General features: G+C 33.3%; 1 protein-coding gene across 1 annotated transcript in view; it reads left to right on the forward strand.

Annotated features, from left to right (window-relative positions):
* Positions 1 to 14720, forward strand: part of SCLT1 (sodium channel and clathrin linker 1) — a 247552-nt gene that overhangs the window by 11646 nt on the left and 221186 nt on the right. The window contains exon 2 of the mRNA XM_061191093.1: positions 5988 to 6055. Within this exon, the coding sequence (XP_061047076.1) occupies positions 5988 to 6055 (68 nt within the window). The remainder of the gene's footprint in view (positions 1 to 5987; positions 6056 to 14720) is intronic.

Raw genomic sequence — 14720 nt, forward strand, 5'->3', positions numbered from 1 at the left:
CCCAGACCAGGGCTCGAACCTGTGTCCCCTGCATTGGCAGGCAGATTCTCAACCACTGCGCCACCATGGAAGCCCTGTTATTTTTTTAAATAGATCTTTATTGGAGTATAATTGCTTCACAACACTGTGTTAGTTTCTGTTGCACACCAAAGTGAATCAGCCATATGTATACATATGTCCCTATATTTCATTGTTATTTTAATTTGCTTTTCCCCAATGCACAATGCTTATCGTTTTCCAATGATTTCCCATTGTTGATCAACTTATACATGCTTATTTCCCATCTGTATATATTATTCTGTAAGGTGTGTACTCATATTGCCATATTTGTTTTAATTTGGTATGTTTTTCTTATTGTGGATTTATTCTAGTTCTTTGAGTATTTTGCATGCAAATCTTTCTTCAGTTATGTGTTTTGAAAATATATTCTTGTAGTCAGGGGCTTGTCTTTCCATTCTTTGAACATTGTCCTTCATAGAGTAAATAGTTTAAATTTAATAAAGTCCACATTATCAATATTTTTTCTTTCACGGATTGTGCTTTTTGTGTTGTTTATGAAAACTAATTATCAAAACTAGAACTCATGTGGATTTTCTCCCAAGTTTTCCACTATAATTTTTATAGTTCTGTACTCTGTATTTAAGACAATGAATGATTTTGAATGAATTTATGTCTAAGTTGCAAAGTTTGTGTCTTTATTTTCTTATGGTCATCGATTTGTACCCTCATCGTTTGTTGACAGTGACTAAAGACTAAAAGTCTGTACTTTCTGTATTAATGTGCCTTTATTCCTTTGACCAAGGTCAAGTTGTCTGAATTTGCATAGGTGTACTAGTGGACTCTGTCTGTTCTGTTTATCTTTGTGTCTGTTTGTTTCAAATACCATGCTCTCTTGATTATTTTAGCTTTCTAGTAAATCTTGAAATTGGGAAGTGTGAGTTCATCAACTTCTTCTTCATCAGTGTTGTCTAGACTACTCAATGCAATGTTTAAAACAAGTTTGTCCATATCTACAAAATGGCTTTTATTGGAATTGTACTGGATCTTTAAATCAATTTAAGAAGAATTGACATCTTAATAATATTGTGGCTTTTGATGATGAACAAGGAATATATCTCAATTGATTTATTTTTCTTTCATTGCTTTCAAGAATGTTTCATATCTTTTTTCTTTTTAAAAGATTTATTCAATTTATTAAAAAAAAAAAAAAACCAGTTCATCCATTTTTCCCTGCCTCTCCCTGCCCCCATCCTCCACTTCTTGAAACCACCAATCTGTTCCCTGTATCAGTGACCTTGGTTTCTCTCTTTTCGTATGATATTTGTCTTTCTCTGTTACTTATTTCACTTAGCATCATGTTCTCGAGGTCCACCCATATTGTCACAAATGGCAAGATTTCATTCTTTGTTTATGGCTGAGTAATATTCCATTGTATATATACCACAATTTCTTTATCTACTCATCCAAAATGGATGTTTAGGTTGTTTCCATATCTTGGCTATTATAAATAATGCTGCAATGAACATGGGGGTGCGTATCTTTTCAAATTAGTGTTTTAATTTTCTTTAGATAAATACTCAGAAGGGGAATTGGTGGGTCATGTGAATTCTGTTTTTAGTTTTTTGAGGAACCAAAACCTACATACTGTTTTTCATAGTGGTTGCACCAGTACCCATCTCCACATCCTCACCAACAGTACCCATCTCCACATCCTCACCAACACTTGTTATTTCTTGTCTTTTTGATGATAGCCATTCTAACGGGAATGAGGTGATATCTTGTTGTGGTTCTGATTTGTGTTTTCCTGATGATTAATGATGTTGAGTATCTTTTCATGTGTCTATTGGCCATCTGTATGTCTTCTTTGGAAAAATGTCTATTCAGGTCTTCCGCCCATTTTTTAATCAAGTTGTTTGTTTTTTCGCTATTGAGTTGTGTGAGTTCTTTATTTTAGATCTGTTCCCCTTTTCAGATATATGATTTGCAATTATTTTCTCCCATTCAGTAGGTTGCCTTTTCATTTTATTGATAGTTTTCTTTGCTGTGCAGGGGCTTTTTCCTCTTTAAGAAGTTTCGAGGTACAGCATTTTCACTATCATCGAGTTCAAAATACTTTTAAGTTTGTTTTGTAATTCATCCTGAGACCAATAGGTTATTGAAAAGTAATTTCTTACATTATGGAGATTTTTCCTGTAGTTTTTGGTTCTTCATTCTAGCCTAACTGTGCTATTATCAGGTAATAGGCCCTCTTTGGCTTTGCAGGGGAGCAAAAATAATTTTCCTCTACCCTTCTAGGTTGTTGCCTATGACCTCCTATAGTAAAAGACAGACTAATAGGGGAAAAACAAACAAGTTTAATAACATATTTACCTTCTGTATACATTAGAGACCCAGGAAAACTGAGAAAAACTCCTTCAGATGTCCCAAGCTACAATCTTAAATAACATCTTCAGATAAAGACAAAAGAAGAGATGAGAAATTACCAGGAAAAGCACAGTAAACAGGAGTAAAGTTTTTAAGCAGGTTTAAGTCATTACCTTCTCTATTCATAAAGAGTTTCTAGAGATTTAGAGTCATCTTTCTCTTTCTGGTATAGAGAGGGAGACATGCTTACAAATGGAGTTTTCCCTTATAAATGTAAATGTCTTTTACAAAATGGTAACTTCTACTCAGTTTTCAGAGCTTTTTCTGTTCTGCTGTTTCTTAAAAATTACCAGCCTAAAATAATCCTTATGACAAAGAGGCATATTTTAGAGTGGTATATTCTCCTCTTCAGCTTCAGTCTTTTGAAAGTTGTTGAGACTTTTATTTATTTATTTTAATTTTTAGTTTTTCTTTTTTTTTTATTGACGTATAGTTGCTGTGCAGTGTTATATAAGTTACAGGTGTACAATTTTTAGTGCTTCACAATTTTTAAAGGTTATACTCTATTTATAGTTATTATAAAGTATTGGCTGTATTTCCCATGTTGTGCAATATACCCTTGTAGCTTATACCTAATAATTGTACCTCTTACTCCCCTACCCCAATATTGCCCTCCCCTCTTCACTCTCCCCACTGGTAACCACTAGTTTGTTCTCTATAACTGTGAGTCTGCTTCTTTTAGGTTATATTCACTAGTTTGTTGTATTTTTTTAGATTCCACATATAAGTGATATCATGCAGTATTTGTCTTTCGGTGTCTGATTTATTTCACTTAGCATAATGCCCTCCAAGTCCATCCATGTTGCTGCAAGTGGCGAAATTTCCTTCTTTTTATGGCTGAGTTGTATTCTTTCTCCTTTATCCATTCCTCTGTTGATGGACACTTAGGTTGCTTCCATATTTTGGCAATTGTTAATAATGCATGCTATATGTACACCTGAAACTAACACAACATTGTAAATCAATTATACCCCAATAAAAATTTTTCAAAAATAATGCATGCTATGAACATTGGAGTGCATGTATCTTTTCGAATTAGTGTTTTTGTTTTTATAGGATATATACCCAGGAGTGGAATTGCTGGGTCATATAGTAGTTCAATTTTTAGTTTTTTGGGAAACGTTCATACTGTTTTTAACAGTGACTGCACCAATTTACATTCCCACCAACAGTGTACAAGTGTTCCTTTTTCTCCACATCCTGGCCAACATTTGTTATTTGTGTTCTTTTTGATGATAACCATTCTGACAGGTGTGAGGTGATATCTCAATGTGGTTTTGATTTGCATTTTCCTGATAATTAGTGATGTTGAGCATCTTTTCATGTGCCTATTGGCCGTCTACATTTCCTCTTTGGAAAAATGTCTGTTCACTACTTATGCCCACTTTTTAATCAGGTTATTTGTATTTTTGATGTTGAGTTGTATGAGCTATTTATATATGTTGGATATTATTCCCTTATCAGGCATATCATTTGCAAATATTTCATTAAATAGGTTGTCTTTTCATTTTGTTGATGGTTTCCTTTGCTGTGCAAAGCTTTTAAGTTTGGTTAGCTCCTATTTGTTTATTTTTGGTTTTATTTCCTTTGCCTGAGGAGAAGGATCCAAAAAAATATTGCTGTAATTTATGTCAAAGAATGTTCTGCCTTTGTTTTCCTCTAGGAGTTTTATGGCTTTCACTCTTACATTTAGGTCTTTAAACCATTTTGAGTTTATTTTTGTATATGGTGTTAGAGATGTTCTAATTTCCTTGTTTTACATGTAGCTGTCCAGTTTTCCCAGTATCACTTATTGAAGAAACTGTCTTTTATCCATTGCATAGTCTTGCCTCCTTTGTCATAGATTAATTGACCATAAGTGTATGAGTTTATTTCTGGGCTCTCTATCCTGTTCCATTGATCTATGCTTTTGTGCCAGTACAATACTGTTTTGGTTACTGTAACTTTGTAGTATAGTCTGACGTCAGGGAGCGTGATTCCTCCACCTCTGTTCTTCTTTCTCAAGATTGTTTTGGCTATTTGTGTTTCCATACAAATTTTAAGATTATTTGTTGTAGGTCTATGAAAAGTGCCATTGGTATTTTGACAGGGATTGCATTGAATCTGTAGATTGCCTTGAGTAGTATGGACATTTTAACAATATTGATTATTCCGATCCAAGAACACAGTATATCTTTCCGTATGTTTGTGTCTTCAATTTCTTTCATCAGTGTCTTATAGTTTTTAGAATACAGGTTTTTTGGCCCCTTAGGTAGGTTTATTCCTGGGTATTTTATTCTTTTTGGTACAGTGATAAATGGGATTGTTTGCTTAATTTCTTTTTCTGATACTTTGTTTTTAATGTATAGAAATGCAACAGATTTCTGTATATTAATTTTGTATCCTGCAACTTTACCAAATTCATTGATTAGCTCTAGTAGTTTTCTGGTGGCATCTTTAGGATTCTCTATGTATAGTATCATGTCATCTGCAAACAGTGACAGTTTTACTTCTTCTTTTCCAATTTGTATTCCTTTTATTTCTTTTTCTTCTCTGATTGCCATGGCTAGGACCTCCAAAACTATGTTGAATAAAAGTGGTGAAAGTGGGCATCCTTGTCTTGTTCCTGATCTTAGAGGAAATACTTTCAGGATGAAGTTAGCTGTGGGTTTATCATATATGACCTTTATTGTGTTGAGGTATGTTCCCTCTGTGGCTGGTTTCTGGAGAGTTTTTATCATAAATCGTTGTTGAATTTTGTCGAAAGATTTTTCTGCATCTATTGAGATGATCATATGGCTTTTATTCTTCAGTTTGTTAATGTGGTGTATCACATTGATTGATTTGTGAATGTTGAAAAATCCTTGCATCTCTGAGATAAATCCCACTTGAATATTCAAAAACTTAAAAGAGACTTACCCTTTGGTCAGCAAATTATCAGTTTTAAATGTTCCATGTGATCTTGAAAGAATGAGTTTTGTATATTTGTTGGGTGCTATGTTCTATTGTATGTTGCTTTTCTTGCTTCAAATAAAAGTATTACCTTGTACTTGCTGAGAGTTCTGAGCTTTTCTGGACCTTCTTTTCCATTGTCTCTTGCCCATTCCTGCTTAATTTGGATACTTTGTCCTGCAGTTTCTCCTCTGTGTGGAGGTTTGTCCTGGAAGAGAATTCCAGCAGATTTTAACTTCTAAACAGGAATGGTTTAGCCTTATCTTTCCAACTCTTTTCACTTCTAGTAGCAGGAATAAAAAAATAAACGTGGAGAATATTTTTTTGACTTCTAGTAACCTGAAGAGCAAACCAGGGGAGACTGAGAATTAAAATTTATAGGATCAGAAAAATTAGTTCTTTGTAGCTGTTCTTTTTCCCATTGGTAGTAGTTATTTGGCTTAGGTGTATAGAATGGCCTAGTTTTAAATTCTAAAATGGTATGTTGAGATTGATGATTCATTTTATTTTGAACAACAGTGGCGACTAGCAGTTTTGCATTGGATGTATCAAATAATATCTACTTTATTTCTACTTTTTAAAAGTTGAACATTACCCAATTAACTACAAATTGGTTCTTCTCTTTGTTTCAGATCAAAAGCTAAATGAAGTTCTCAGACGGTATCAAATGGAAAATTTTTTCAAATATTCATCGGTACAGGTATGTAAATTAAATTGAGGCCTAACAAATCAAGTACAAATTTGGTTGTAAACATCTCTACCTGAATACGAATGTAGAATAAATGCTACCTAGGATTATTCCATGTGAAGTGGCCCGTAGCACTTTAAAAGTTTGCTTACAACTTTGATTCTTGTAAGGAGGAAAACTTGTTTTTATTTAATGACTGTAAATTCTTTGACCATAGAAATTGTGCTTTTCCTCCCAGAGTTGGAGATTACATATTATGTATAGTGTTAAAATGTCTGAGTTCTAAAATGAGAATTCATTAGACTTTTGAAACATTCTAAATAGGTTTCTCAAGATACATCCAACTGTAAACTTTAACTCTGAATTCTTGTAAATTATGACAGAGCATAAACTAACTCAAAACAGTAAATAATATATGGTATTGTTTTAATATTTTTTTCTTGGTGTATTTTTTTATTTAAATATTGTGTTAAAAAATTTTTTTTTTTGACCAATAAGGTATACTTACTGGTGGACTCTGAGTTATAGGATATTAAAAGAAAAATATCTCCTAGATTAGTGGTAGTTCTCCACTGAATCAATAAAGAAGTGGTTTGCTTTTGACATAAATAAATCTTGTAATTAAAACTGAAATTGCTTTTAAGATATTAAAAGGAAGTTGTTTTTAAGATACTAGGTGATAGAAAATCTTTCATAATCCAATAGCCTCTAAATTTTGCTTAGATTCTTAGGTTCTTTTGCTTCTGCTTAATGTCATATAGAATATGCCTGAAGAGGGAGGATTCAAACAAAAGATTGATTTTAAAGCCTGAGAAGACCTCTGGGCATAGAATTGCATCATATCTTCTGGAATCTGTGGCTGACTTGATTATGAAAGATGGTTTTACCAGATAAAATAATGACTCTCGATAGCCCTTTAATTGTCCCTGCATTGTGTACTGTGATTATAATTAATTAAAGCCTGATGGTAACATACCAAGTAGGGAAAAGTTTTCCCTTATTTAGTAGTGTACTCTTCAGTGAAATTATATAGCTCCTTTACTTATTTGAAGGTACACATTCTTCTCTTACATGTACTACTCTTGTAGTCATAAGTCAAATCTGGATTTCTATTTCTTATTTTTAGCGTTAGTATATTGTTACTGCCTGATTCCTTTGCAGTCTACCATTTCTTCAGAACATGTTGCTCTCTCAAGACTCTAGTCCTCATGGGTCTTGCCTTTCACTGGGTAGTTTGCACTAGTGAGTGGGAGGTGATGTGAGAGCATGAAAGAGAGTTTAATCTTCTTTCTCGCAGAAATGTCCACATCCTTGGTCATATGTAGTGCATCCTTGGGGATTTTTCACCCCAGAAGCATTATTCTGGTTTCTGATAAAATGCTCAGGAGGAATTTCTTTCTTTGTTGTTGTTTTGTTTTGTTTTTGTTTTCTGTTTATTTTGTAGTAAAGGAAGACATAGAAGTAGGGGTTAAACTGTTCATTATCAGAGAGTAAATGGGACCCAGGAACACTGGCTCAGATCTCTTGTCACTGTAACTTTAGTCGTTGCTACTAGCAACAGAAATTCTTCATAAATTTGTTTGCTCTTTTTGTTCAGCTGTGTTTCCCAAGTTCCTAGAACAATTCTTGTTAGAAACTCAATAAATATTTGTAGGATTAATTAAACAGCTATATCTTTCCTCTTCTTCCCTCCTACCTACATATCTTCCAACATTATTTGAGCTCTGTGTGCCAAATACAGTGAAAGTGGAGATGTAAAAAGTCATGATCAGCTTGGGAAATACAAATAGTTCATGCCTTTTAGTTCTCTTTTTCAAAATAAAGTCCCAATGAACTGTCCCTTCTTTCTCACACTAGGTACCATAAAATTGCTAGCTCTTGTGTTAAGTGGACATATCTTATGAAACCTTTTTCCAGTATCAAAAAAACAAACCTGCAAGAGTTTGATATTTATTTCTTACATTTTAAGTTGGTACTTCAAACATAATTTTCTATAGAAACTGTATTATAAATGATAGTTAAAATTCTTTAGTACTATTACTACATAATGATCATTTAGACTTCTTTTGGATCAAAGTAAGTTCTGTGGATTGCCTTAAGATTTTTTGTATAGCATTATTAGGAAAATACAGGATACCTTTATAATAACTAATGATACATAAATTCTGTGGATTTAAACAGAAAGTTGGAGTCTTCCAATGTGTTGAATAGCCATATATTTAATATATTTGGTTCATAATTCATTCATCTTTAAAAAAAACCTTTTCTCTTCTTATAATTATATGTAACTTTTTGAAGATACTTCATTTTATTTATTTTAATTTTTATTTTATATTGGAGTATAGTCAATTTACAACATTGTGTTAGTTTCAGATGTACAGCAAAGTGATTCATATATATACATATATATACACACATATATCCATTCTTTTGTGTGTATATATATACACACACACACACACACACACACACACACACACACACATATCCATTCTTTTTCAGATTCTCTTCCCATATAGGTCATTACAGAATATTGAGTAGAGTTCCCTGTGTTATACAGTAGGTCCTTGCTGATTATCTATTTTATATGTAGTAGTGTGTATCTGTTAATCCCAACCTCCTAATTTATCTCCCCCCGCCCCAGCCTTTCCCCTTTTGTAACCGTAAGTTTGTTTTCTATGTCTGTGCGTCTGTTTCTTTTTTGTAAGTAAGTTCATTTGTATCATCTTTTTAGATTCCACATATAAGTGACATCATATGGTATTTGTCTTTCTCTGTCTGACTTACTTCACTTAGTATGATAATCTCTAGGTCCATTCATGTTGCTGCAAATGGCATTATTTCATTCTTTTTTATTTTTTGAAGAACTAATGGCTTTATTCAAAAATTTAAGAATCAGCAGCCCTAGGGAGGGGTTGTACAAAATGGAAGGTTTTTATAGGTAGAAGGAAGGGAGGGAGCGAGAAGGTATTAGTAAATGAAAAGAAAGGATTGTTTCAGGCCAGGTCTTCTACCAAGACTGGAACTGCAGGGGTCTTTCTCAGGAAATTTCAGTTGGACTGTTTTAAAGGTCACATCTCTGGGAGGGGTTGAAAATGGCTTGGTTTGCTGTGATGGGGGGTGAGTGACCCCATTTGGGGCTTGTTATTTCTTTTTTAACACTTGGTATAATGGCATTATTTTGCATTTCCCTGTTGAATAGTGATGTTGAGAATATTTTCATATGCTTATTGGCCATTTGGATGTTCTCTTTTCTGACGTTCCTGTTTAAATATTTTGCCCATTTAAAAAATTGGGTTGTTTGCCTTTTTAAAAAAAATTTTTATTGGAGTATAGATGATTTACAATGTTGTGTTAGTTTCAGGTGTACAGCAAAGTGAATCAGCTATACATATACATATATCCACTCTTTTTTAGATTGTATTCCCATGTAGGTCATTACAGAGTATTGAATAGATTTTCCTGTGCTATACACTAGGTCCTTATTAGTTATCTGTTTTATATGTAGTAGTGTGTATATGTCAATCCCAATCTTCCAATTTATCCCTGCCTCCCTTTTCCTCCCTGGTAACCATAAATTTGTTTTCTACATCTGTGACTCTATTTCTGTTTTGTAAATAAGTTCATTTGTGCCATATTTTAGATTCCGCATATAAGCGATATCATATATTTGTCTTTCTCTGTCTGACTTACATCAGCCAGTATGAGAATCTCTAGGTCCATCCATGTTGCTGAAAATGGCATTATTTCGTTCTTTTATATGGCTGAGTAATATTCCATTGTATACGTTTACCATATCTTCTTTATCCATTCCTCTGTTGATGGACATTTAGGTTGGTTCCACGTCCTGGCTATTGTAAACAGTGCTGCAGTGAACATTGGGGTACATGCATCTTTTCAAATTATGGTTTTCTCCAGATATATGCCAGGAGTGGGATTGCTGGATCATATAGTAGCTCTATTTTTAGTTTTCTAAGGAACCTCTATACTGTTCTCTATAGTGCTGTACCAATTTACATTCCCACCAACAGTGTAAGAGGGTTCCCTTTTCTTCACACCCTCTCCAGCATTTATTGTTTGTAGATTTTTTGATGATGGCCATTCTGACTGGTGTGAGGTGATGCCTCAGTGTAGCTTTAATTTGCATTTCTCTAATAATTAGTGATGTTGAGCATCTTTTCATGTGCTTTTTGGCCATCTGTATGTCTTCTTCGGAGAAATGTCTATTTAGATCATCTGCCCATGTTTTGATTGGGTTTATTTCATTCTTTTTTATGGCTAAGTAATATTCCATTGTATATATGTACTAAAGATACCTTTAAATAACTAGTTTCTTGAATGATCCCTTCAGGTTGTTGTGAAATTTAGTTGTCTTTCTTTGATTATGTTGTGTTTTCTATATAAATAAAAAGTATTTCAAGTCACATTGCTTTCTAAGAGTGTAGTAGTAGGCACTGGATGACAAATATTCAAAGATAAGAAAAATATTTTATTCAAGAAGGTGAGTGGGAAATATCCCTTTTTTTCCCATTTCTTTCGTCCTACTTTTTTCCCCCCTTAAATCCCTGCCTTTTCTCACATGCAAGCTAATTAAATCCTCTTTGTAACCTGTGCCGCACTAGTATGTGTGTACTGAAGGGTAGGATTAGTGTTTTTGTTCTCTTTGTACTTGCTGGAGGAACAGGGTGGAATGTTAAAAATAAGTTTATTTTCTCTGAAAGCTCTCCTAAAAGTGTCTTGGGACTTCTTTTTCTACTTGTTACCCCTTGAACTCAAAATTAAAGTTAAAAAAAAATTGAGAGAGTCTGCTGGGAAAGAAAGGAAATAACATAAACTAGAAAGAAGAGGAAGGAAGAAGTAAATATAAAAGTGTGGTGCTGGAGTTATGAGTTGGTTGTGGAGGGGAAAGACAGTCATTGTGCACATTTATTCACTGATTCAGCAAACATTAATGTGTTAATTCAGTAAATTTTGAGTGCATGACTGTGCTAGGTAAGCTCTGGGGACAGAGCTATGAATAAGATAGACAAAGGATCCTCCTTCAATGGAAGAATATGAATGAATGAATGAATGAAAACTGTGATAACCTATGAACAAAATAAACAGGGTGCTGAGATAGAGATTAAAATGCATGTTGTGTGGTGGTGGCTGAGACCCGTTTTTGGTAGAAGGGTCAGAGAAGACTTCTCTAAGGCAGTTAACATTAAAGTTGGCACCGAAAGTGAAGAACAAGTCAAAGAATGGACCAAAAAGAGGCTCTGAGGCAGGAAGAAATTTGACATGTCTTGTATAGTATATAAGAGCTGGTCCAATTGTAATCAAATAATAGTTATTGGAAATTTACATTGAAGGAATAGTAAGGCTACTCTTGATCATGAGTTTAAAAATATAACACTTGATAGATAAAATATAACAAACCGCTTTTACTATTTAAGTCAAATTATTAGCTTTCTAGACCAGTGCTGTTCAGTAGAACTTCCTGTGATCATGGAAATATATAATTCTGTACTGTTCAGTACAGTAGCCAGTATCACATGGGGCTTTTACGCACTTGAAATTAGGCTAGCACAACTGACAGGTCTTTTATCTAATTTTCACTTGAAAAATGAAATTTAAATTTGAGTAGACTAATGTGGCTTATGGCTATTGTGTTGGACAGTGCAGTTCTAAACTCTCCATGTGATGAATTACTCAGGTAAAACCTTGAAGAGTTGATTTTGCATCATCCCATGATGAAGATAGAAAATCAATAATTCAGTACTTTAAAGAGTCTGAGTGTAAGTCTATCAATTTCTTAGGTTGTACATCAACCTTTATTGATAAATGATGAAAATCAGTCTCCTCATGATATGAATGAAAGGTGTAGGGGTTTGCTGCAACCCTCTAAAATGTATGAGAACACCTTCACAAAATGCTAATCGACCTATACTTTATTTTCTTCCAAAGGATAGAGGAAAGGATGCCATTTACTTATTTGATAGCCAGTGATAATGATTAAAGTCAGGGGCACAAAATTAAACATTCAGAACTGTAATTACAGTACTTAGAGAGTATGTAGTCTTGTTAATTAGAGGAAGAAAAGTGTCCAGAAAATTTGTTTACCTGACTACAATCAAATATTATTGACATTCTTTCTGTGATATATCATCACTGTCATCTCAGGAAGTCATTTTGAGATCAAAATAGATAGAAATTAATTGTACAGTATCCATTTTTCAAGATTCATAAAATTCTATAAATGTTTCTTTTCTTTAGTATAGTTTGTTTAAATTTTGTTTTAGAGAATATAAAAAGTCTTATAAATGCTTTATAGTCAATTTCAATCTTATTTTCCCAACCTGATTTTTTCCACTAGGTCTCTAGTTACTAAGTAATGCAGTCTCTTATTCCAGAAGTTTTGCTAGCAAGTGAGAAGGGATTGCTGAATCTGTATTTTTATTTTCAAATATTTTTCTTATGTTTTGATTTATTACATTTATTTTTAGAATCGTATAGCTTTTATAATTACTTTAGATTATTGGGTCATCTATTCTTACATCTGTATTTCCTTAGCAACTATCATTAGAAAATAGTTATGGAGCAGTGTCTTCACAGAATTCACTTTAACCAATATATATTGAGCACCATCTTTATGTAAGGCACTGTGCCAGGGGCTTTAGCGATGTAAAGGTCTGTAAAATAAAATAACGATTTCAAAGGAACTTAGAGACTAATGAAAATATGGGATGAGAAATATTAAATAATTAGGTAAAAGGCATCTTATTTGAATCTTAAGAACTTTAAAACCAAATATGGGTATTAAGAGAAAAAAGGAGATCATATATAGTTGGAGAGATCTGGGAAAGTTTCCTGAATGATGTGAGGCATATTTGCTGGGCACTGATAAATAGGTAGGATTTCAAAAGAACTTCAATGGGGGCCAAAAGACGGGGTGGTGAAGAGCGTTGCAGATGGACCCATTGGCATGATGAGAAGCCAAAGGAGGTGAGAAAATGAGAGTTGTATTTAGCGACTAAAACATACTTCAGTTTGTGTAATTCTTTCACATATGTGAAGAAGTAATTGAAAATAACATTAGGATGGGTAGGTTGTTTCCACATTGTAGAGGACATTGAATGGTTAAGTTTAATAGTTTGGATTTAATTTAATGAGCACTAGAAGATTACTAAATAGTTTTTAGAAGAATGGTTTTCTGAATAATCTGGAAGAAATTCATTTATTTGTTTATCACTAATTTATTGTGCATCTATTGTAAATAAGTCATTGTGTTAGACTCTTGATAAATAATAGTACAGGCATGGTGCTGTCTATAAGGTAGATTAAAGTGGAGAGAAGAAACATGTGATAAGAATAACAACTAGGAAACATAATTGATGGGTGGGAGGATAATAAGGGCTTGAATTATTATTTTGCAAAATGTCAGCCATCTTCAACTATCAGTCATAACACTGGTAGTTGACTTTGATTTTATAAAAATTTCTAAGAAATTTGAGAAATAATATTTTAAAAGTTTAAACTACAGTTGACCTTTGAACTGTGAGGGTCCTCTTAGCTGCAGACTTTTTCCAAAAAATATAGTACCTGTATTTTCATTTTGCAAATCTTTAAATTAGGTAAGTATGGGCAAAGGTTTGTGTTAGATTAGATATTACAATATGTGGAATCAAAAGAACTAAGGTTTGAGTCCTGATTCTATCCAGATTGTTTCAGCTTCCTACCCTTGAGTGAGTCATTTATCAGTTCCTTTGTTTTTGAGGCAGAGATAGCAGTTATGTGGATTTTCGGCTGCTGATCAGCACCTCTACCCGCCAAGTTGTTTAAGGGCTGACTGTATTTAGTTATCCCAAGAAGCTTTTAAACTATTGAACAATTGAAAGTTAAAATATCACTTGTCTCTCAATTAATTCTTTAAAAATTACAGTAAATTTTTCAGTGGTCTTGGATTGAATAAATCACTCCTTGAAGTTACATAGACTGTTGGATGCATTTATTCCTTAACTCATCAAGTTCTCTCTGGAAGGCCACCTTTCTTTTAGTATAATCCATTTCATAGTTCTTCTGGATCCATGTGAACAGAAGTGTTTTCAGTACTATACATGCACTAATAATTTTACTAAATATGCTCATATATGAAATCATTTTGTTGTATCATTTGGCAGGTTTTAAAATTAAATATAAGTGATACACTATATGTATCCTTCAGCAAAACTTGCTTTTTTCGTTCAACATTATTTTAAAATATTTGATGCATATATCACCAGTTCATGCACTGTAACTGCTGTCTACTGCATTCCATCGTATAACTGTACCACAGTTTATTTATCCATTCCCCTGTTGAAGGACATTTAAGTTTTGTACAATTTTTTCATCTTGCTGTAATGCTTAAACACATTCTTGAACATGTCTCCGTATACACATGTGAGAGTTTTTTTAGGTTAATACTTAAAATTGGAGTTTTCTCATCTTCAGGTTTACTAGAAATTGCAAGAGGGCTCTTCAAGGTGATTGTACTGGTTTTCATTCCATTTCATGGTGTATGAGAGTGCTCATTTTGAAACATCCAACAGGTGGCATTGTCACTCATTTTGTTTTTGTTAGTGTGATTGGTGTGAAGTGATAGTCTAATCATTACAGCTGGAAATGTAGTCTAAGTTGATCAGTTTGGATTTAATTTAAT

The sequence above is a fragment of the Eubalaena glacialis genome, chromosome 5 (assembly GCF_028564815.1).
Source record: "Eubalaena glacialis isolate mEubGla1 chromosome 5, mEubGla1.1.hap2.+ XY, whole genome shotgun sequence".
NCBI classification, from domain to species: domain Eukaryota; kingdom Metazoa; phylum Chordata; class Mammalia; order Artiodactyla; family Balaenidae; genus Eubalaena; species Eubalaena glacialis.